This window comes from Zonotrichia leucophrys, chromosome 15 (assembly GCF_028769735.1).
Source record: "Zonotrichia leucophrys gambelii isolate GWCS_2022_RI chromosome 15, RI_Zleu_2.0, whole genome shotgun sequence".
In the NCBI taxonomy this organism is placed as follows: domain Eukaryota; kingdom Metazoa; phylum Chordata; class Aves; order Passeriformes; family Passerellidae; genus Zonotrichia; species Zonotrichia leucophrys.
Genome location: NC_088185.1, coordinates 3,254,631 through 3,275,841, shown reverse-complemented (window position 1 = coordinate 3,275,841; position 21,211 = coordinate 3,254,631). Strand labels below are relative to the sequence as shown.

Genomic DNA, 21,211 nt, shown 5'->3' with positions numbered 1-21,211 from the left:
GCAGCGCTGCTGCATCTGCTGAGGAACAAGTTTGTCACTGGAATGCCCAGCTCTGCCCTGGTGTCCCCCTGAATTCCCCTCCACCTCCGCAGTGAGTGGGACTTGTTTGCCACAAATGCTTTTTCTGGGCAGTTTGCAACCATTGACTTTATTTTTTCAATGTAGTTCTCTGAATCAAAGAGCCATTTGCCTACTCTGAAGACATTTTTCCCTTCCCTCTACAGCTAATTAATCAAAAACCTCTTAACTACTTCTGCTGAGCTTGCTAGATCAGATGTCACAGATTACCTGGTAAGGCTTTCTCACAAACTTACTTTCACCCTTTGAATCACATCTGTGGTTTCCTTTATAGCTCTATAATTTTTCTCCCTCCTCGTCCAACACCCTGCATATCTGTTACTGCTGTTGTGGGTGACAGCACACGTGGAACAGGTTGGGATGTGCCTGCTGTGGCAGGGTCACTGTCACCTCTCCTCGCTGGCCCTGCCACACCTTTGTCCTCCATGGCTTGTTTTCTTCTCTCCCCAAACAGTTTCGGTGACACAGGTGCCTATTCTGGGCTGTGTTCTCTGCCTGGCTGCATTCCCTGGGGTTGGGTCATTCCTCAGCATCCCTGGGGGGAAGGGAAGGGAAGGGGCTGCTCCTGCTGTGAGTTGTAACCAACAGCTTGGGCACATTTTGATATCCATTAATTGGGGTTGAGTTGTTTTGATCACTGGAGGAAGAGAGGAGTAGATGCTGATTGTGATTTTTCCCATAATGATACTTGTAGGAATATCTAGCTGACACAAGGAATGGCTGGAGCAGCTGTGAGCCTCCCAAGGCCTGTGTTCCCACAGCCCAACACCAATTCCTGCTGGCCCAGAGCTCTGTGGATGGTGCAAAGAATGGATTGGGTGGGGAGGGGCACTGGGCTGTGCCAGAGGTCTCCACAGCAGGTAGCAGGAAATTGTGGTAAATCCAAATTCTCTTCAATCCCTGTCGTGTGCCCTGGACAGCGTGGTGAGATCTGATGTTGGGTGCCCTCGAGGCACTGGGGTGTTTCTCTGGTTTCTCCAAGGTGAAGTCTGTCCTTGCCACCCAGCTGTGGAAAGGCTGGTTTTCCACACAGGTCATTTTTGCCTGTTCCTGGTTTGCTTTGGATGTGTCAGGGCTGTTGTGTTCAGCTCCAAGGCAGGCTGACTTCAACAACAACACATCAATTTTCCTTGGAGCATCAGGACCTGGTCCAGCAGAGCTTAGGCCACAGGGGAGCACAGGGATTTTATGCACACATCCCTCATGGTGGGGGTTTTCTCCCTAAACCCCACAGTCCTCACCCAAAAGGGGCTGGATCTGATGAGCTCTCAGGGGCAGATCTTCCCCCATTACCTGATTAATGTTTACTGGACTCAGCTGAAACCAAAATGCCCAAATTAACTGGGAAGCCCCAGGCTAACCCTGCCTGCCATGGGTCCAGGGCTGTGCCTTTGCTGTCCCACTGCAGAGCTCTGTAAGTCGCTGTTTTGGGATGGGGGTTTGCAGCTCCACCCGGGTGTCACCTGTCCCCATTCCCCATCGCCCTGGGAAGGAGAACAGGGATGTGTCCTTTGGGATGAGGTGCTAGGAAAAATTTCAGTTGCAGGAAAAGATTTAAACACTCTCTAGAAAGAAATCCTTTCAAAGAAAGAAATACCTTTGGGTTTTAGAATTGAAGAACTGGAGAGATGTTTATTCCTTGGAGAAAATTAGGAATATTTCCAGTTTGTCCCAGCAGAGGTGCCATAGAGATGGGTCCCAAGTGCTTTTCACAGCTGAATTTTTCTGAGAACTTCCCAAAAGTTGTGTTTGGGAGATTGAGGGGAACGCTAAACATGAAGAGGCTGTGACAAAACACAAGCTTATAAAAGGAGGCAGATTAATCCAGGCCTGATTCCTGGATCTTACAGCCCACATTGATCCCTGGACCTCCACCGACTCCATGGGACTAATCTGTGTCCGTGCTCAGCAGCTCTCTCTGGGATCGGCAGAGTCACAATTTAAATTCGCGACTCTCCTGGATCTTTGCTCGTTGTTTCCTGTGATGGGGAAAAAAGTTTAAAAACAATAGGAAAAAAAAGTTTCAACTCCATCCGGCCTGTCCTGTTTCGGAGGAACGGAGTGCGGGCAGCCTGGAGAAAAAAGGCTGCGGAAATGGAAATGGGAAATGTCGGGGCTGGAAGGGGGCCTGGCTCGGGGACCCGCCGGGGCGAGGTGGGGAGGAGGCGGCGGGGCCGCCCCCGGCGGGGGGAGGCGGAGCCGGGCCGGGGGAGGCCCCGCGGCGGCGGCGGCGGCGGGCGCAGCCGGGACGCGCACGGTACCGGGGACCGGGGGGAGCGGGGGCGGCCGGGAGGCTCCCGGGGCTCGGCGCGGTGGGTGCGGGCTGGGGAGGTGACAGCGGGACCCTCCCGGGGCTGCCACGTCCTTCTCCTCAGGGTCCCGCCGCGGCCCCGGGCTCCGTCTGTTCTGGGCGACGCCGTGGCCGCTCCGGTCAGTGCTGGGTCCGGGGGAGGTTGGGAAGCCCCGGGGTCCTGGATGCTCCGTCCGCCGGCGGTTCCGGGCCCCGCGGCAGCCCCGAGGCCGTCCCGCACGGGGCAGGGGAGTCCGCGCCCTGGGCCGCTCCCCGCGGGCTCCGAACGAAGGTGCTGCCCTTGTGACGGCACCGTGGGACCGGCTCCCTCCTCCCGGCAGGTGATGGGCGGCCGGAGCTGGGAGCGGAGCCCACCGGGGGCCGAGGAGAAGGGGAGCAGCCCGGGGGCACGGGCGGACCTGTGGTGGCACCGGGGACCAAGGGAGGCTGGTGCTGAGCTCCCTGCGGCTCTGGCAGGGATGGGTACCCGCAGAGAGGGATGGGGACGTGCTGGCGGCAGGAGCAGATCTCGGAGGGTTTGTGGGCCAAGGCTGCAGGGCTGCCCAAAGAGGAAGGGAGGCTGGCGGGGTTGTGATAAGAACACGAGAGCCTCTGCTGCAGCCAGCCACGCAGCCCATCTGGAGGCCACTGCTCTTCCAGCCAACTCAGTGTTTCACTCATACGGTTTTCATTGTTGGAGTGTGGCCTTCATCAGGAGTTTGGTTTGATGGTTCTGCCCCTCGCTGGGTACCCACAGGGATGGGCTGAAGCTGGGATGCCCAAGGGTGAGGTCAGCTCTGGACTGAGGAGATGTTGAGGGCATGTCACCCACCTGCCAGGTTGGAATGTGGGCATCACCTGCTTAATTTGCCTGCAAAGGCTGAGATGACAGGGTGTCATTGGTGTTAATGGAGGGAAATTATGGCTGTTCCTCATCTTGGCAGTGTGGCTGGCGGGTGAGGATGCTGGGGTCAGCTTGACCAACAGCTTCCCTAGATCAGTGTTAGAAACAAGGGCAGCTGCCCCCACCTCCATCACGAGGTGCCAGATAAGCGCTGGAGCTTCTTGCTCCTGTAATCAATGCTTTGTTTGGAGAAGTTTGGAAATACCTTGTGAGGAAGTTCCTGGTTGTAGAGCGGCACAGCGGGGCGCAAACAGAACTGGGAAGGCAGCAGGGGCTGCTCGTGGTGCCGGGGGAGGTGATGCAAAACCAGCGGTATCACCATGAAGCAACTTCCCGTCAGCCAGCTGTGTCGGAATGTCACGCTCTTATCACCCTCACTGGGTGAAAAAAGCAAGATTTGGCATCCTTGGCCAGCTCCAAACGGGGAGGTGACACTCTGCTCTTGTCCCTCAGACGGTGGCAGGGTGATGCCAGCTTGATCCAGAGCCATGGCCAAGTACCTGAAGCACTTCACGGTGGTGGGCGATGACCCCGTGCAATGGAGCAACGACTATCGGAAATGGGAGGAGGAGGAGGAGACTGGGGAGAAGCAGCCAGATGGAGAGATCAAGCTGGAGCCCCCCAGGAGAAACATCTCCTTCCAGTACATGATGAAAAAGGTCTTCAGCTCTCACAGGTTTCAGGTGAGGCAGAACAACCCCAGGCTGAGGGCACTTGTGACAGCAGAGCTGCTGTGGGACCGAGCTCAGGGAGAGCACTGAGGTCATGAACCCCACAGTGCAAAGAGCAGCAGCTGCTGCTGAGCTGAGCTGTCCTGTCAGAACAGAGCAGCTCTGCTGCAGGTGCAGACGTCCCCTGAGAGGAGACAAGCCCCAGTGCACAATCACCACAGCTCTGGCACGTGCTTGCTCCCCAAGCCCCCCACGCCAAGCAGGGTCTGGTGGGGAGCCAGGTGGTTCCACGTGGAATAACTCACCATTTGGGGCAGCAGGAATGGGAACAATGGAGAGCTCCATGAAACACAACCAGTCAAATCAGGGCTGTGGGCACTGGGGTGTGTTTGTCTGAAGGGCTACATTGGCTCCTCTTGCTCCTCTGTCTGTGCTGGCGTGGGATTCACGTTGGTTCTTCTCCTCCAACAGATTGGGGTTGTCTGCTTGGTGATCCTGGATGCCTTGTTGGTTCTTGGGGAATTGCTTATGGATTTGGAAATCATCCTTCCGGACAGATATAATATAACCCCAAAGGTAAAATGTGGGGAAGTGTCAACATGAACAGCAGTTCCCTCCCTTTGGTGTCACTCCTGAATAGGCTGGGCAAGGCAGGGCTTGGACTTCCAGTTGTGGAAGAAAAGTCCTGAGCCCTCTCCCTGTAGAGCCAAACCAGAGGAGCCCTCAAGCAGCAGAGGCTCTCCAGCCTGCTCTGCCTCTGTGCACTCTGCAGGGCTTCCTGCCCTAAACTTGTGCTCTTTTCCAGGTTTTCCACTACCTCTCCCTGTCCATTTTAACCATTTTCCTGGTTGAGGTGGGGTTTAAAATCTTTGTCTACCGCCGGGAGTTCTTCCACCACAAGTTCGAGGTGCTGGATGGGATCGTTGTCGTCGTGTCCTTCATCCTGGACATCGTCATCATCTTCCGCGAGCACGAGTTCGAGGCCGTGGGGCTCCTGATCCTGCTGCGCCTCTGGAGGGTGGCCCGGATCATCAACGGTGGGTGCAGGGCTGGGCTGTGCTTGCCAAACTTCCCGGAATCACCTGGGCTTTGTTCCTTCCTCAAACCCAACCCCAGGGGTTCTGCTCTCCCAGCATACTCAGAGTTCTGTCTGTGTGGAACTTTAATCAGAATGCAATTTCTTTGGAGTTGTGACAACCTGCTGCTTGTGTTGGCATGATGCCTCAGGCGCATGGCAGCCAGGCAGGTTCCCCCTAAAAAACCCCATAATCTGTTCCTGCACCCCTCTCCTGCAAAGGGATGGCTCATGTTCTGAATTTCCACTGTAGGATCCTTCTGGCAGGGGAGCCCCTGTCTTCCTGAATTTGCTGCATTAAAACAGCAGAGTAGGTTTTAATGCTCTGTTCTGCCGTGACTCCATTATCCCCTCCAGGGATGCTGCAGGGAATGTCCTGATCTTACTCTAGATCTTTCTTGCTTGAATTCAAAGGGCTTGCCATAAAAAGAGAAATAGAAAATGTCCCCAAATCAGGCTTAAGTGACTTCACTGCTGTAACTGTTGCAAGTAGATGTAAATTTGGATATAGCCGAAACAAGCATAGCTGCAAATTCCTTCTTGAGGAAGGAATTTTGGGATTCCAAAGAATATGGCAATGAATGATTTCAGATTCCTGCGTGAAACCTCAGCTCAAGCTCTGTCCTGTGTCACTTTTGGTGGGTGCTCCATATTTGAGACAGCTGGGATCAGAAGAGGGGATTGCTGGGGCTGTGCCCATTGTCCTCAGCCCCTTTCAATGGGGAGAGGGTGCCTGGCTGGGTGCCAGAGAGAAGAGAGATGTGAGAGCAGCTTGTGGCTTTCCTTAGTTCAGAGTGAAAGTCAGAGAGAAACCGGATTTGTGTGGGGCTGTGGGAACCACGGCAGCCTCACAGCACAGCAGAAAGCCAGGACTGCAATTATGGGTAAATCCCCTCATCCTTGGGTGCTCCAGGCTCCCTGCCAAGCTTTCTGCAATATCCACCTGCTTGCAGCAAAAAGGGACAAAGGGAATCTGCCCCACGCTGGGGTGTTGGGTGTCAGTGCCTGGGCACGGTTCCTGTCGATGTTATCAATGCAAATGAGCAGCAGCGCTGCTTTGTCCTGGGAGAACTGAACCCCCAGAGCCCAAAGGGTGCCTGGAGCTCTGGAATCAGCCATGACCCAGGGGGGCTGTGCCTGGAGCTCTGGAATCAGCCATGACCCAGGGGAGCTGTGCCTGGAGCTCTGGAATCAGCCATGACCCAGAGGAGCTGTGCCTGGAGCTCTGGAATCAGCCATGACCCAGAGGAGCTGTGCCTGGAGCTCTGGAATCAGCCATGACCCAGAGGAGCTGTGCCTGGAGCTCTGGAATCAGCCATGACCCAGAGGAACTGTGGCGGGAGGGAGAACGTGATGTTCTTCAAGCTCTCATCGAGCTGCTTTGTTTTATCTTTGTGGGAAGAAACTGCCTTCAGTGTGGGGGCTGAGTTGACATGGGATCACCAAATGGTGCTTATAGAGAAGTGACACCTCTGCCATGAGGAGACACTGCCTGCTCTCACTGCAGCTGAGCAAGGTGAAGCCACAGCCCTGTGGACCTGAGGATGTGCCAGGTCCTGTTGTGCCAGGCTGGAGTGATCGGCCCAGGGGCTGGAGGAGCCCTGTGGCCCAGGCCTTGCTCTGCTGTCACACCTAAAACTGCTAAAGCACAGCAGAGCTGCCCCAGCTGCACCCCAGGGCTCTGCCAAGGGAGCAAATTCAGGGATTGAGTGACAGTCAGAGTGATTAATTCAGCTCTGAGGCCGGGCTGCCTCTCCCCAGCAGAGTATCGGTATCTGAATCCCTCCGGTGGCTGATTTAAAACCCTTCCTCATTAAGGAAAGCACTTGGGAAGGGTGGCTGAAGATGACAGAAGCTGAGCTGGAGAGGAACACGTTTAACTCCTTGAGCACAGAGCCTGTGTGCTGTGAGCTCCTGCTGGTGGCTGTTGTACAATGTAAAGCAAACCCCCTGTGAATTGTTCCACAGGAATCATTTTATCCGTCAAGACCCGCTCGGAGCAACAAGTGTCCAAGTTAAAGCAAGCAAACCTGAAACTTGCCACGAGGGTGGAACAACTGGAGCACAGCTGTTTGGAGAAGGTAAAAAAAACACTTTTAATTTGGGTTTACCTGCTAATGGTGATCCTTGTGCAAGGTTGGCACTGCTGGCTTGGTTTCCTCATGGGAAAGTGTGGGGTGAGCTGGGCTGAAGCAGCACAGCCCTGCCCGTGCCTCCCTGGGCTGCTCCTCCTCACAGGAATGATGTCCCTACCTCTGTCCTACTTCTTCTGGCCAGGCTGTGCTGTTTTTCTGCAGCAAGAGATACATTAGAGCAGTGGGAAGATCCCTGGGAACCTGGGAAGTTTGATTTGAATTTTGCCTCCTACAGGAGCAAGAAATCGAGAGGCTGAATAACATACTGAAACAGCATGGACTCCTCAGCCAGCAAAAATAAGAGGCCAGTTTTCCAAGGTGGGAATTCTGCTTGAAGATTGCAGTGTTGGAATCTGCCAGCTTGACCTGAAAGGTTTTTCTGTCTCTTTGCTTCCTCTTGTATTGTGTTTTCTATAAACATTTTCTATTTGACCCCGCTTTGATCAGACCTTGGGATGGCAAAAATGCTTCTACTGGAAAATTAATCACACACAGTCCCTGTAAACAGTAATTTTTTTCCATTCTTGTACAGTTGTACAGTCAAAACTGAAAAATAATTTAATAAAGACACATCTTTACAAGCTATACATCCAGAAAAGTACCACTTATTTTAAATAATTTCTCTTTTTTTCTGTGATAACATTCTTTATTTGCAGCAAACTTGCAGTACCAATGGTAACAACCCAGACTGAAAAGGTAATTTCTTCTCCACCAGCTGCCTGCTCATCATCAATACATCTCTTTGCCAACCATTCTTTTCACACTGTTGGTAGTTTCCTCATTTCTGTTGCTGCTTGTGCCACTTTGTTATTTATATAACATTCATTTCAGAAACACCAACACACCACTCCTTTCCCTGACAAAGAAATCAGCCCCAAAATAGAGGCAAACGTGTGCCATCTTACGTCAAACAATGCCTTGTTCCAGCAGCAGATCCAGAAATGCAGCTCTGATTCTGCATTTCCTCATCTCCTCTTCCCTTTTCACTCCTGTTCCCTCACAGCCCATGGGGCTGCAAAGTTCTTTGTTCCCACAGCTCATAAATCCATGGATCAAAAGAACTGTAATGTGTAAGAACAGATGTAGGTGAGTGCACTGCTGGGAACAGTCAGACTCCAGAAAAGCCATAAAAAAGCAAATTCTAAAGGGCCAGGCTGCTGTTTGAATTTTTTCAGGTACCACAGTGCCCCTGTGGAGAGGCTGTGTGAGAGCTGAGGAGTGAGGTTTAAGAAGTGGGAATTCTGAGAGATGGTGACTGCAGCAGGTGCCTCCCATGGATTTCAGCCCCACTCAGCTGGAGGGGTCACTGAAACCACAACTCAACTGTTCAGGTTTTTAAAAAAAGGTAATTAATTAGTGGTGTGGGAAAAATAGCCAGAAATATGTGGCTTATTCATCTCTGCAAGGAGATAAAGCAGAGGCCTTATCTAATAGCACATGATGAGTTTAATTAGCAATTTAGCTCTGTTGCTGTGGGATAATGAACTTGCTTTCCCTGTGCTCTTCCCTTCCCCTCCTGGCTCTGCTGGCCAGGCTGGGGCTGGGCCAGAGCCACCAGCAAGTTCAAACTGCAACCTTTGCCCTCTCTGCACAGTTACAATTGGGTACTTTCCACTTCATGGGGGTTTCTTCACCCTAAACCTTCTGAGAGCCCTCACAAGGTCTCACCCTTCCTCTCTTGGCCAAATTTAGCCCAGCATCTACAACTTCGAAAAAAATGATGGCCCATCATAGTCACAGGATAAACAATGGACTAAAAATAAGATAAAGCAGAAATTGGGGGTTTTTATGCATACTTACCTTAGACAAAGGGATAGAAAAAGTCAAAGGGTAACTTGATGTTAATGGTGGGCCAAGCTTTGTAGCTTGGCTCTGCAGGTGAAGAAATGTCAGTGAAAACCACAGAACTTGTTACAGGAATAATCCTTTCTCTTCCTGAGGGAAGCTGCAATGAAAATACAAACAGGACTTAGCTTCAGTTTTCTATTTGTTCAATCATGCATTTGGTCTGGGTTATATTTGCTAAAAAGGCAATTTTTTTCTTTTCTATGTAGTTCCATGTTTCTTTCCATAAATGCTATATAGATTTTTATTGAAGTGTGTTTTGGCAAGGAGCCCACAGCTGTGTTTGAGCTGGAAGAGAACTGCTGGGTGTAAATACATTCTAATGTGAAGTGCTGCCTTTAGATAATGAGATTATCTGGCTCATTGTCACACAGCTGATACCCAAGGAAAACAAGCCACTTGTTTTATCTTAAATCCTGTAATTTAATTACATACCTGCTTCAGTGTGCTGCTAGTGATTGTGGCTGTAACATTCACTATCCTGGCTTGGGGATTGACCAGGGATCCATATTTAGTCCACTTTATTTCTATTCCCAGTGACACAGGTATTTGGCATGAGCTCTGCAAAGTGTGAGAAATCATCTCATTGTCTGCCCTATGCAGAAACCATCACAGTAATGAATCATTCATGTTGTTAAAAGGGTAGAATGTCCCCACAAAGCTCACTGAGGAGGTTACCAGAGCAGATGGACCCTGCACTGTTGCTGGGCAGGACAAAAACCCTGAACTCTGCCAGGGCAGAATTTTGAAGGCTACAATGTTAAATATTTTTAGGCATGTCTCCTTGAACTCCCACACTTCTGGTTACAGAAACCATTCACTCTTTTTGCAGAAGCATGCAAGAGACCATCCACAATCTTATACTGTGATATTGTGCTTATCTCTCTCTTACCCTGGCCTGGATTAGGAGGGGAAACCCTGATTCTGTTCCTTCCCTCTGTCACCTCTGGTCCTTCATCCTTAGAAGAACAACATTCCAACCTGTGTTTAAACAACTCATTTTCTACCCAATACATTGCCCTGATCCATAGCTGAGGTGCCTGGATACCAGCTTGATGAAATATAACTTCTACAGCAAGAATGAAACCCTCTGTGAATATTCCATGAGTTTCTTCCAGCTTATTTCTGCATTCCCAGCCCCATTTTCTCCTCCAGCTGGTTCCTGCATTTTTAGGGTGTGAAGCTGAGCTGCTGCTGCAGCACAGGCACAGATCTCGTGAGGGTGGAGAGGTGGGAGTGGTTGAACTTCACCTGTTCTGAGATGTGGAGCTGAGTTATTGGCACCCAGTCAAGCACATCCTGGGCTTGAGAATTCCCAAATGAGGCCACGAACTCAGGAAAGCTTTGGCCCTTCAGCACATCAAGGAGAGTCTGAGCCAAAGGCTGGCATTTCATAGCTGCTGTAATTCTTCCAGAAAACAAAAAAAAAAGATGAGTTAGAGCAAAATCCATTGGTTTGGCACAGTCATCATTTCTCCTTGCTCTCTGCTCTGTTCAAGCCTTCTGGCTACAGTTGCTAATGTACACAATCTTTCCAAGAGAAAGACCATTGTTAATTAAATGACATTTTTTATAATTAAATACTCCATTCTCAATATTCCTCTAGCTGTATAAATGGCCCAGGACCTGAACAGAGCCTAAGGGAAAGGGTTGTCAGAGGGTTAAAAGCATTAAATAAAAAAAAATTAATAATTTCTTACCGTAACTTACAGCCTGATATCATGTTATAACCAAATAATACTGGGGCTCTGGCTCCCTGTGCTGCCAGGCAGTCCTGGGTGGATGTGCTGTGCAGAATGGTGAGCTGGCTGTGTTTGTTACTACTCTGAATGATGCCAGATGTAACACACAGTTAAGGGAAATTAAATGCTTGATGGATATCAGGACAAAAAAAGAATTCTTAATCATATCCTTAAAATATAGCTGCAAATGCTATAATGGCTCCAGATTCCTCTCCCAGTGTGAAAAAGCACCAGGGTGTGCAATGGAGGCTTAAATGTACCTCAGTACAGTCCCAGGAGATTGCAGTCAGGACTGAGTCATTCCCTCCTCAAACACAGCCAGAAAAGCACATTTTTATTTTTGGCAGAGAACAGATGTATTTCATAGATGTCCGTGCTAGAAAGGGTTTGTGAGGCTGGACCAGAGCAAGGGAAGCAAACAGAAATGCAGCAGGGGAAGGATATCCTTGAGGCTGGAATCCTGCTCTGACAGGCAGCCCAACAACATAACCAGGATTGCCACTCAGAGGAACTGGCTGTGTGTTCTCCTGCAATGCAAACACAGCATTAGTTCTTATCCTGCACTTGAGTGCTTGGAAAACACAGAAATATTTCAGTTATTTTAGGATTATGTCCTGCCTTGAATGATGAGGACAAAACTGTAAGTGAGGCTTTGCTTGCTCTGTTACAGTCACAAGCTGGGGCCCATAAATGTGCCAGATTTTGGAGGCCTCCATTGCCCAGCTCTGAAATGCTGCCTCATCTGGGCAGCCAGGGCAAGTTCTGCTTTACCTTGCTGCTAACAATTGTTCTGATTCAAGTTTAATAAGTTTTGTAATTAAATGTCTTTTACCAAGTCACCCATGACATCTCCACAGTTACCTGAGTGAAGCTGATTTCGAAGCTCTGCTCTATTGAAAGTGCTTCTCTGCTAATTGCCCCCAAGACAAAAGCTGCAGCTGCTTCTATTATTTCTCCTGTGTCTGTGTGGGTAATGTGATAATTCACCTGAAAATTAAACATTTTAGATATTAATTTGAATAAATACATAAGAGAAACTAGAAAAAAAAATTTAACCATGCAAGTATTTTCTTTCTTCTTTGCTTAAGAAACTCAGCTCCAGGGTGGGGATGGATTTTATCCTGTAGAAGCTGGAGCCTCTTCACAACTGACTTCTTGATAAACCTAAGCACAGACATATCTTTAAAATTAAAAGATGATGTGCAGCATCTCTGTCATTAGTGCCCCTGAAATAATTTTCTCCCAAGCACAAAGTAAATTCCAAACTCACACAGAAGTAGCACCAGGATTTCAGCCTGGCTCCATGTTATATTGCACAGTTATTATTTTGTTGCAAAACACTCCCTTTTACCCAAAATCAGTGTTTCTCCCATGACATTTACTCAGGAGATGTCACAAAAATGAAGCTGCAAGGCCTCCTGACAGCTTTGCAGTTTGGGGATCAGAAGTGATTTGATGTTTTCCATCAGCTCTGAGGAGGAAAAGGCTGCCAGACCTACCCCAAGCACTGCATTGATGCACAGCCCATCCAAAACCATGGGAAGCCTCAGGGCTTCACTGCTGCTCAGTAAAGTCCTCATTCCATTCACAGACTGGACAACTATGGACTGGACAGTGATATTCACCTGAAAAACAGACTCATGTCAGCTCTGAACACTGGTATAATTAATTTTGGCTTTTTCTGTGTTATTATATTTGTGACCTTTCCGGGTTCTGTTCCACAGCAACAGCATGCAGTAATTCTCTGAACAACTGCTGTGTTACAAGTGCTGCTGAAGCTCAACCAAAGGGTCTGGGTATAAATAAAAAAGAGATTTTCTTGAAAATAGGGAGTTTTATATGAAAGGAATGTATCAGGCTTGAATGTTTGCAGGCAGCATTTTATCTTGGAGTTGCTAAGCATCATTACTGATAGCAAATGATGTAATTTTTTAAATGTAAAGATTTGAACAATCAGTGAAAAAATCCCACTGACTATAACTTAATAAGAATTTTGCCCACAGCTCTTCCAAGTAATTTAGAAGGATACTTACCATCTGACTTGATTTGGGCACCTGAGGGAGAATAAAAGGACAAATTAAAGCAGTAGCAAAGATCTGACCTATTGCACGTAGCAGCCAAGTAAAGCAGGTAAGGCTTTGTCTATTTAACTCCCTCTCATAACAGTAACTTTTATGTTATGGAGTTAATTGGATATAAAGCAGAGTACCCAGGAAGTGTGAAAAGAACTGCCACAATCCACTCCCCTCCTTCTTCTGACTTTTAGAATTATTCAGAGACCACCAGCTTAGGAAACCTGCCAGGCTGTGCTTCCCAAATGAAGAGCTTTTGTTGTCCTGTCCAGTTTCATGGTCTCCAAACCAATACAAGAGAAGCAAGTATCTCTCTTGTTATACAGTTGCCCCACTGGAAAATATCCACCAAAAATATTTCATGGAAGGGCAGAAATGTCAGACCAAGGTCATCAATCAGGTAAAAATACTCCCATGGAGCAGAATTTTGTCAAAGGTTTTACTTTTCTGACTTTCCAATGACTGTTTGAGTCACATCTTTGGGAAGGGACCAAGGATTGGACTCTGATCATAAAGAAATTCAGCAGAATTGTGATGGGATACTGAGAGCAGTGACTCATTCCTGTCCCAGCAGGGAACACATTGCTGGGAGCTGCAGAGCTGAAGGTGCTGCAGGTACAGTTTGTCACCCATTCATCATCCCAAGGTACAGCCCAGCCATCAGAATGAGCTGGCTAATAAAAATCTCTGTAAAGATTACACTCATCCTTCAGGGAACAGTGCTGGGAGCGAGCAGCACTCCTGAAGCTCTGTTTGTCATGGCTGGGGTGATGGATGGTGTCTCTGGAGGTCACTCAGCTCTGCAGCCACGCTGCGGCCTCAGCAGGGAGGCAGCAAAGGCAGGGCCAGCTCATTGCTGCGGCAGCTCCTCACTCACTGAGCAGGGTGTGTGTGAAGCTCCAGCGTGAGGATCCAGCTGGGACATCCCAGGAATCCCCAGCACTCCCTGGATCTGCTGGTCAGGGCACAGGGCAGAGTTCTGCAGCAATTCCCAAAAGGGTTCTCACCGCAGCTGCCCGTGCAGCAGGGAGGGTGGGATCCTGGGATGGGCTGTTCTGTCCCAGTGCTCCCAGTAAGGCTCCCCTCGTTACTGGTTTGCCGTTTTTATGCCGGCAGCTCCACCTGCTGGCACTGGGAGGGCTCCTGCTCTGCCCTGTGGCCACCCTGTCCCCAGTGCCATCACTTTCCTGTTGTCACATCCACCTCCCCTTCCCACAGAGCATCTCCAGCAGCTTCTCAGCCCTCCCCAGTTCCTGCAGCTGATCCCTCCCGACACCCAGCGTGCTCTGGGCAGAGTCTGACCCTTCCCAAGCTCAGCCACTGCCTTGGCAAGCAGCACAGGGATAAGGGGTTATGGATTTTCCAGTCAGGAAAGGGAATTCATCTTTAACTCAAACCCACTCAGCTGCTGGAGCCCAGCCTGAGCCACTCTTGCTCTTTTCTGGTCCTGCAGCCAACAAGAATTAATTTGGGGAGGACATGGAGGCACCCAAAGCCCTTCTGAGGCAGGGTTTTCTCCCCTTCTTCCACAGCAGGAGGATCAAAAGCCAACATTTGGGAGCAATCCCTGGCTGATTTCAGTGAGATCCTCAATGATCCCATCTGTGAGGGTGTGAAGTGCTTAGTGGGCTTTCCTTGCCTTTGGGAGCTTTGCAATCTGTGAGCAGCCTGGAAGGGGTCTTTAAGCAGTTACTCACTGCTAATTAAATGAATTAAAATAATTACATAAATTAAAATAATTTTAATGGTGAAGAGGTTGCTGTTTCTTCACAACCTTCAGCTGCTGGAAGGAGCCATCAGGTTAAGGTATGATGCATTTTAGTTTCATTTTTTCATGAGTGATTTCTTTGTCTTCCTGAATATCCTTACAGGGGATTTACTTGTACAGAAGGCATCATCCCCCAGGTCAGAAAGGGATGAAAAAGAAGGCAAAGCTTTGAAAAATAACCCCAGACTGGGTTTTAGCAGGCAGGATCCAAAGAAACCTTCTCTCAGTCATGTTGTTTGGGAACACAAAGAAAGCTGTGTCAGCCCCCACTATCAAAAACTGAGGCTTGCAGGAAAGGGGCAGATGCACAGGATAAAACCTGACAGGTTCTTCTTTCAGTGCAAAGTTTTAGCAACTCTAAAACTCAGATTTCTTAGAATTATGTGTTCTGATAAATGGGCTTCTTGGAAAAGCCTGAGCATGCACAGGAACAAGAAACTGCACTAGCTCAGTGCCACGACCTTGGCTCTCCAAAACTATTATTTTTTATTTTATCTTTGAGTATATTATTTATATTTTGCTAAGTAGAGAACAGTAAATGCTTCTGTTACCAAAGCTTGAAGTAAAAACATTCCCAAAGGCTTTCTGTATAAAATCTGCTGTACAGGGAGACATTTCTTCCCAACCCACAATTTAAAAATCCAAATAAAACACAATATCCCTCAGCAAACAGAAGTTACTTCATTCTGCAGATGTAAAAGAGATAAAATATGAGTATTTCAGCTATATAGCTGTTTCAAATCATACTTACTGCCAAAATGCTGGAGTTGATATAAAACAACATGCTAAGTGCTTGAATGCTGTCACATTTTTCCACACTTACTGATCTAATGCATTTTGTGGCTTGGTTTACTAAAAACCCTGGAAAAAAAAAGTCATCAAGTGTTACTGGAGGAAGTGAAAGAGCAATTATGAAAAGCAAAATGAAAAACAATACAAGTACCAGCAAAATTGAAAGTAAATGTCATTTCTGTTGCAGATAAGGTTTTATGTGAGCTTTGAAGAATGAAACTTTTTATAGTCTCAAAAAAAATGCTATGAGAAAAATTATTATTTCTTAACAAGTAGAAAAAGCTTTATGAAAATTAAGTAATTTTTGAATCTCTTAATAAGACATTTTTTTTCTTTCACAAGAGACTTCAGTCCTGTAATCACCACCCTGACTGTTATGAGACCACATTTAATGGTGACAGTGGGCTTTGGGAAATGCAGGTGTGGGTTTGGTTGGGGGGTTTTTTTCACCTCCACCTCAGCAGATTTTCAGGAAATTGTGTGAAAGTTTAAAATGCAGAGCTCAGCCTGTAAATCTGACTTGTGAGAGGAACCCTGGGCACAGGGAAGGTACCAAGGCTGGCTTGGTGCAAAGCCCTCCTCCCTCAGGGTGTCACCCTTGTGCTCTTTGGTTAAACCAATTTTGCCAAACAAGACGTTTTCCTGTTGGATAAACAACCCTTTAACAAGATTTTCAGGGATTTCAATCTCAATTTGAATGTTTAATAGAGATACAATACAATTTCCATTCTATGTCTTAAAAAAACAAAAAAAAACCCAGAGAAACAGAAGTGATTTAAAAATCATCTGTTTATGAATTGTTAGCTGAATTCTCCATGGGGAGTGTGCCAGCTTTCTGACTGACTAATCTAAGAGCAGAATAATAAAAAGCAAAAATTTGGGATTCAAGTGCATTTTCCAACCTGCAGGATTTGCATCAGAGCACCAAGAAGAGACAACAGGACTTGGCAGCCTCAGAAATGCATCCTCTGTCTGGACAGGAACCCCATACTGCCAAAGAAAATCCACAGTCAGGACACAGGTGTGGGTCAGCCCATTTTTATTGACAACAAACATGAATAAAATCAGTATTTATTTCCCCAGGATCTCTCAGCAATGCTCTGTGCAGCAATTTTTTCAGTCACTGCTACAGCTTTATGCTGAAAATAGCAGGAAAAAAAATAGCAGGAAAAAAAAATTCCTTATTTTTCAAAGACCTTAAAAATCTAGTTCACTTTTTAAGTAACTAAACACAAAACATTAAATTTCTTATTTTACATTTCTATATTTAAAGACCAATATAAATTTTGCTTCTTCCAGCAGAACTGCATTATTTAAAAGCAGATGCAAACAATGCTGATTTCTTCTTTCTGGAATAATTTAATACTAATTGCACCAAATATAATTTCCCTCCTATTGAATGAGAGAGAATTTACCTCATATCTGGAAGTTTCATTTGCCTCAGGGGGATTTTGAGCATCTGTATCCAAATTCCAGCTGTCAGGCTCAGCACTGAAAGTTGCACCTCCAAATTTGTCAAGCAACTCATCAAAATTCTCTGCAGTTGGGATTTCGGGGGGTTTGAAGTACAGGGCTTGTTCATCTGATAAAATATTTAAAGAAGGAGATAATTAAAGGAAAAAATATACAGAAACAATACTTAGTAACAATGAGACAATTTTAAGCATTATTTATTTAGGATGCTAAATTATTTACAAAAAAAACCCCAAACTATTTTGTTTTCTCCAACAGAGAAGACCAAGGGTACCAGATGTTTAATTTCATGTTTTCACAAGTGAAAGGATCACAACATAAGGACTGTGAGCAGACAGAATTACCACTTTCCTGAGGGGTTTAATAAAATAAAAATAGTTTTAGATTTAGTGTTTTTTCTGGTACCTAAAGAGCTTACCAAAAAAAACCCACCACAATGCTTAATATTGCCTACAACTCTACTTACAGTTTGTAGCATGAATGCAGAAAATACTGGGATTGACTTGGTCAATTATTTTAAATATCCTTTCTGGTGGATTTGCTTCAACATCAAGAGAATACACAGCAGCTTTCTGACTACACAGCTGGCTGTCACCCCTGCAAAGACACAAAATAAATTAATGATCAACTCAAAGTTAGTGTTGACCAGATTTTAAAGTTCTTTTAATCTACTGAGGCAGCACCAGAAAAATTTTAAAAGCATGAAATGACTGAATTTAATATAATTTGTAGAACAACTGTGCATCCTTAGAAGGTTCCTGTTGTTTTATACTCTGTGCTTAATAATAAATAATAGAGAATTCTCCCACATGTTTTATTCAGCAGAGGAAACTGAGCAGCCACATGAAGGAAGGTAAGAAAAGGACTGGGGGAGGGAAAACCAGGGACAACATGAGAGAGAAAATGTCAAATTGGGTGGGATCCAGATGGTTGAGACCCCAAAAATGCAGGGCTGCACCACAGGACACACACAGCTCAGCAGCACTTGCATTCCTACAACCCAAGGGGGATGTCAGAGCAGGAAAACAGGTCAGTTTGGTGGATGTTGGAATAATATTCAATGTGAGCAGGGAATGGGAAGAATTCCTGCTTGAGATGATGTGAAAGAAAGGGCAGAGTGAGGAAGAGGAGGTGAAATAACCCAGCCTGTCTTGGAGGAGTGTTTAAGTGCCATGGGCTCATCAGGAGCTGCAGGAGAATGTGAGGCTGTGCCAGTTCAGAGCCTGGCAGCTCTGCTGTGCCCCACACGCCACAAACAGCAGCTGATGATCCCTCTCAAACTGGTTTTTAGCAGCACACAGCAGCTGAGGACAGGCCCTGGAGAAGTGAAATGACTTTCAGAGATTTTGAAGCCTGGAGTTAAGCTCTTCTATGAGGTGAGTCATTGTTAATAGGATCCCATCATAAATCAAACCCAACAGGATCCCACCATAAATCAAACCCTTCTGTTTCAGAGATCTCACGGCCTCTGCCTTGGGATCAGCCAAAATAACACAAATATGCAAATGTAGATAAACTCTGATGTAAATAATGAGAGCCACAACACCTGCAGACACTGAAAATCCCCTGGCTTTTCATGCAAAATAAATGTGTTACACAAAAGAATTTGGGCAAAGGAACACAATTTCATTTGAGGCATTTCTAGCTGACAAAGGCAGCACAGTCATCTGAGGCAATTAAAGTGTCACTCAGGAGGGTGTTGATTAGACCTTTCTGATCCATATAAATATCTATAAATGGGGAGCAGGAGTCTTTTGTGTGCCAGAACAATAAGAAACCACAGTCTGGCATGACTGCTAATTCAAATTCCAAAGCACCAAGAATAAACCCAGTGCTCAGATTGGCATAATTTATACAGAAGGTGGGTTGAAAAAGCTGCACTTATTGTTCTGAGAAGTCACCAAGAGATTTTTTTTTTGCACATTATTATTTTGAAGTGAGTGTTCTTAACTCCTCTTTCAGAAGATGAAGTTGGGGTGAAGGTGTTTTCAGATTAAATAGCAAAGAAACAACTCTTGGCTTTACTTTTTTGGTATAATGTTACATTTTATTGTTTGTGAAGTGGCAGTGGAGGAACAGGTTGTAAAATTAGGGTCAGAAAAATGCTCACACTATTCCAACAAGCTCTGAACTGATTAAATGTGTAGCTGATATCATAAATGTAATCAAAGAGGCCACTGATAAATTTACTGATAAAAACTGGTGATCTGCAGAGCAGTGGCCAGATTGGTCCTTTGGGATCAGCTTTCTTAACTCCCAGACATTGCATTGATCAAAGTCTAAAGATTCATCATTCTTACCCCAAAAAAAGCAGCAAAACCTAAATCCCCACAGGGAGGAGCACAGGGAAACAGGAGGAGAGAGGGAGAGAACTGGGTGGGAGCTGGATTTGTGCTCTGCCTGGGGGAAGGACAGCAGGGAACTGCTCAGAGGAGAGGACAGGCAGCAAATGGAGAAGGATTTTGTGCTTTTCTGGTCATTTCTGCACTCACATGACCACGGGGATGGAGCACGTGGTGAAGAGGCTGAAGTCCTCGGCGCTGCAGTCGGGGTCACAGCAGCAGTTGGTGTCGCACTGTGCCACCAGCAGGTCGCACACACAGAGCCTGGCAACTGCAGCAGAGAGGGAAACGAGAGCTGCAGAGGGGACACTGCACACTTGGCACCTCGCCCTGGCTTTGATTGTGGTCAGAAGTCCTCTCCAAATTCATGTTTTCTTTTAAAAGTCATCTTTTCTGCTGCTGAGCAGATTTATTTGGAACACGTGGACAAAACCAAGCCATGCTAAAAACAGTTCCCTGAGAAACAAAACCCAACAGGGATTTTGGAGGTGTGAAAATCTGCTCAGCTTTGCAGAGGAAAAAAAATAAGAGGTACAAACAAGGTGTGTTTATCTGCTTGTTTCAGCTTATTGGGAAGAAAAATAAAACATTTTGAAGGAGCAGAGATGTTTACAAGTTTTGAGGATGGCTCAGGGTCCAGGAATACATTTCCCTTATGTGCCAAAACAACCATAATTGACTTCTTTGAAACTGTTTTTTCTGTCTGTTTTTAGATACTGTGAAATGTTGTAATCACAGAGAGAGTAATTGCTAATAATTCTGTAAACTGGCTCAGTAACATACACTTGGCAAATTCTTCAAACTCTCTGAGGTCTTCAGGTTTATAAAGTCAAAGAACAGATATTATTCTACTGAACTGTTTTTGAGAGGTGCTGTTCTATAATTAATCTAGACTTAAGAATAGCACAGAATGAGGAAAATTAAGGCCACTGTTTTATAAGAAAGACATTCAAAGAACATTTTCATAACTAATTCCTTTATTTCACTTTGCTGCCTGATGCCCTGTGGCCCCGTGGATGCTCTCTGACCACCTGAACAGCATCCAGGTATTTCCTGGAATCTCTGGAGTTCTGACTGTTCTCTTGGCTGAGCTTAGCCCTGGATCCTTAGCTCACCCTGTAAACAAAGAAGTTTAAACATGGATTATTAGATTGCAAGGTTATGTCTGCGAGATTGGGGATTTAAATCCCTTTTCCCTAAGGAGGTAGCACTGGGGTGGCTTTCCTGTGGCAAGTAACCCATGGAAAACTCAGCTGAGGGCAACACTAGCAGGATATAAAACTGACATAAAAGTGTAGCAAATTATATAGTGGGAAACACCTTCTGAGAACACAGTAACCAAACTTTGTGAGCTCTGCTTTTATGACAATGTATCCACAGCGCTTGGGGCACAGCGCGCACCCAGCCCGGGCTGTGCTGGAGCTCCCCAAGGACACCCAGGGCCCTCCTGTGCCAGCTCAGAGCAGGGCTGGGTGGGCAGCAGCCCCTGCCCTCCACCCCAGGGACCCTCAAGGCTGTGGGGTGCCCTGCTCTGGGTGTCCGTGCCAGGATCAGCGTGCCCAGGGACCCTCAGGGCTGTGGGATGCCCTGCTCTGGGTGTCCCTGCCCGGGGCCCGGGGCCTGCTCGGGGCTGGCTGAGCCCTCCTGAGGAGGCTCCGAGCGGCCTCGGCTGCAGCTGCCCGAGCAGAGAGCCCCAGAGATCCCCGCCAGCCCCGGGCGGCCGCAATGCGAAGGTGAGGCCAAGGACCGAACGCCCGAGGGAGGTCTCGAGTGGGGCTCCCTCAGCCGGGGAGCGCCGCCGGTGCCCGCAGCGCACGGAGGGCACCCACCGTCCGTGACCGGGGCCGGCGCGCTGCGGACCCGCGCCTGTGCGGTATCACGTGTATCGGCCGGCTCTTCCGCCCGGAGCGGCGGCGGCGGCGGAAGGAAGAGGAGGAGGATGAGGACGAAGAAAGCCCCGAGCCGCGGCGGCGCCGCCATGGCGGCCGCCCTTAGCAACGGCGCGTTGCCAGGGCGCGCGGGGC

The 21,211-nt window shown here is 47.4% G+C and overlaps 2 protein-coding genes across 3 annotated transcripts; one reads left to right on the top strand and one right to left on the bottom strand.

Moving 5' to 3' along the window:
• Positions 1 to 2,272: 2,272 nt before the first annotated feature.
• HVCN1 (hydrogen voltage gated channel 1) lies at positions 2,273 to 7,740 on the top strand. 2 transcript variants are annotated; one of them, XM_064726840.1, is made up of 6 exons: positions 2,273 to 2,335; positions 3,726 to 3,955; positions 4,415 to 4,519; positions 4,749 to 4,980; positions 6,987 to 7,099; positions 7,389 to 7,740. In XM_064726840.1, the coding sequence occupies exons 2-6, from the start codon at positions 3,761 to 3,763 to the stop codon at positions 7,452 to 7,454; spliced, it is 711 nt and encodes a 236-aa protein (XP_064582910.1). In that variant the 5' UTR covers positions 2,273 to 2,335; positions 3,726 to 3,760; the 3' UTR covers positions 7,455 to 7,740. The 2 variants fall into 2 exon arrangements, with proteins under 2 accessions (XP_064582910.1, XP_064582911.1); XM_064726841.1 differs by lacking the exon at positions 2,273 to 2,335 and adding an exon at positions 2,387 to 2,508.
• A 100-nt stretch (positions 7,741 to 7,840) lies between these two features.
• Positions 7,841 to 21,198, bottom strand: TCTN1 (tectonic family member 1). The gene is made up of 15 exons (XM_064726839.1): positions 21,017 to 21,198; positions 19,338 to 19,458; positions 17,312 to 17,442; positions 16,788 to 16,954; positions 16,275 to 16,362; positions 15,332 to 15,441; positions 12,774 to 12,794; positions 12,240 to 12,365; positions 11,602 to 11,727; positions 11,185 to 11,267; positions 10,699 to 10,839; positions 10,250 to 10,406; positions 9,434 to 9,559; positions 8,954 to 9,098; positions 7,841 to 8,214 (listed from the first exon to the last, which is right to left on the bottom strand). Exons 1-14 carry the CDS (start codon positions 21,165 to 21,167, stop codon positions 8,955 to 8,957), a joined length of 1,692 nt encoding a protein of 563 aa, XP_064582909.1. The 5' UTR covers positions 21,168 to 21,198; the 3' UTR covers positions 7,841 to 8,214; position 8,954.
• Between the last annotated feature and the right edge of the window lie 13 nt (positions 21,199 to 21,211).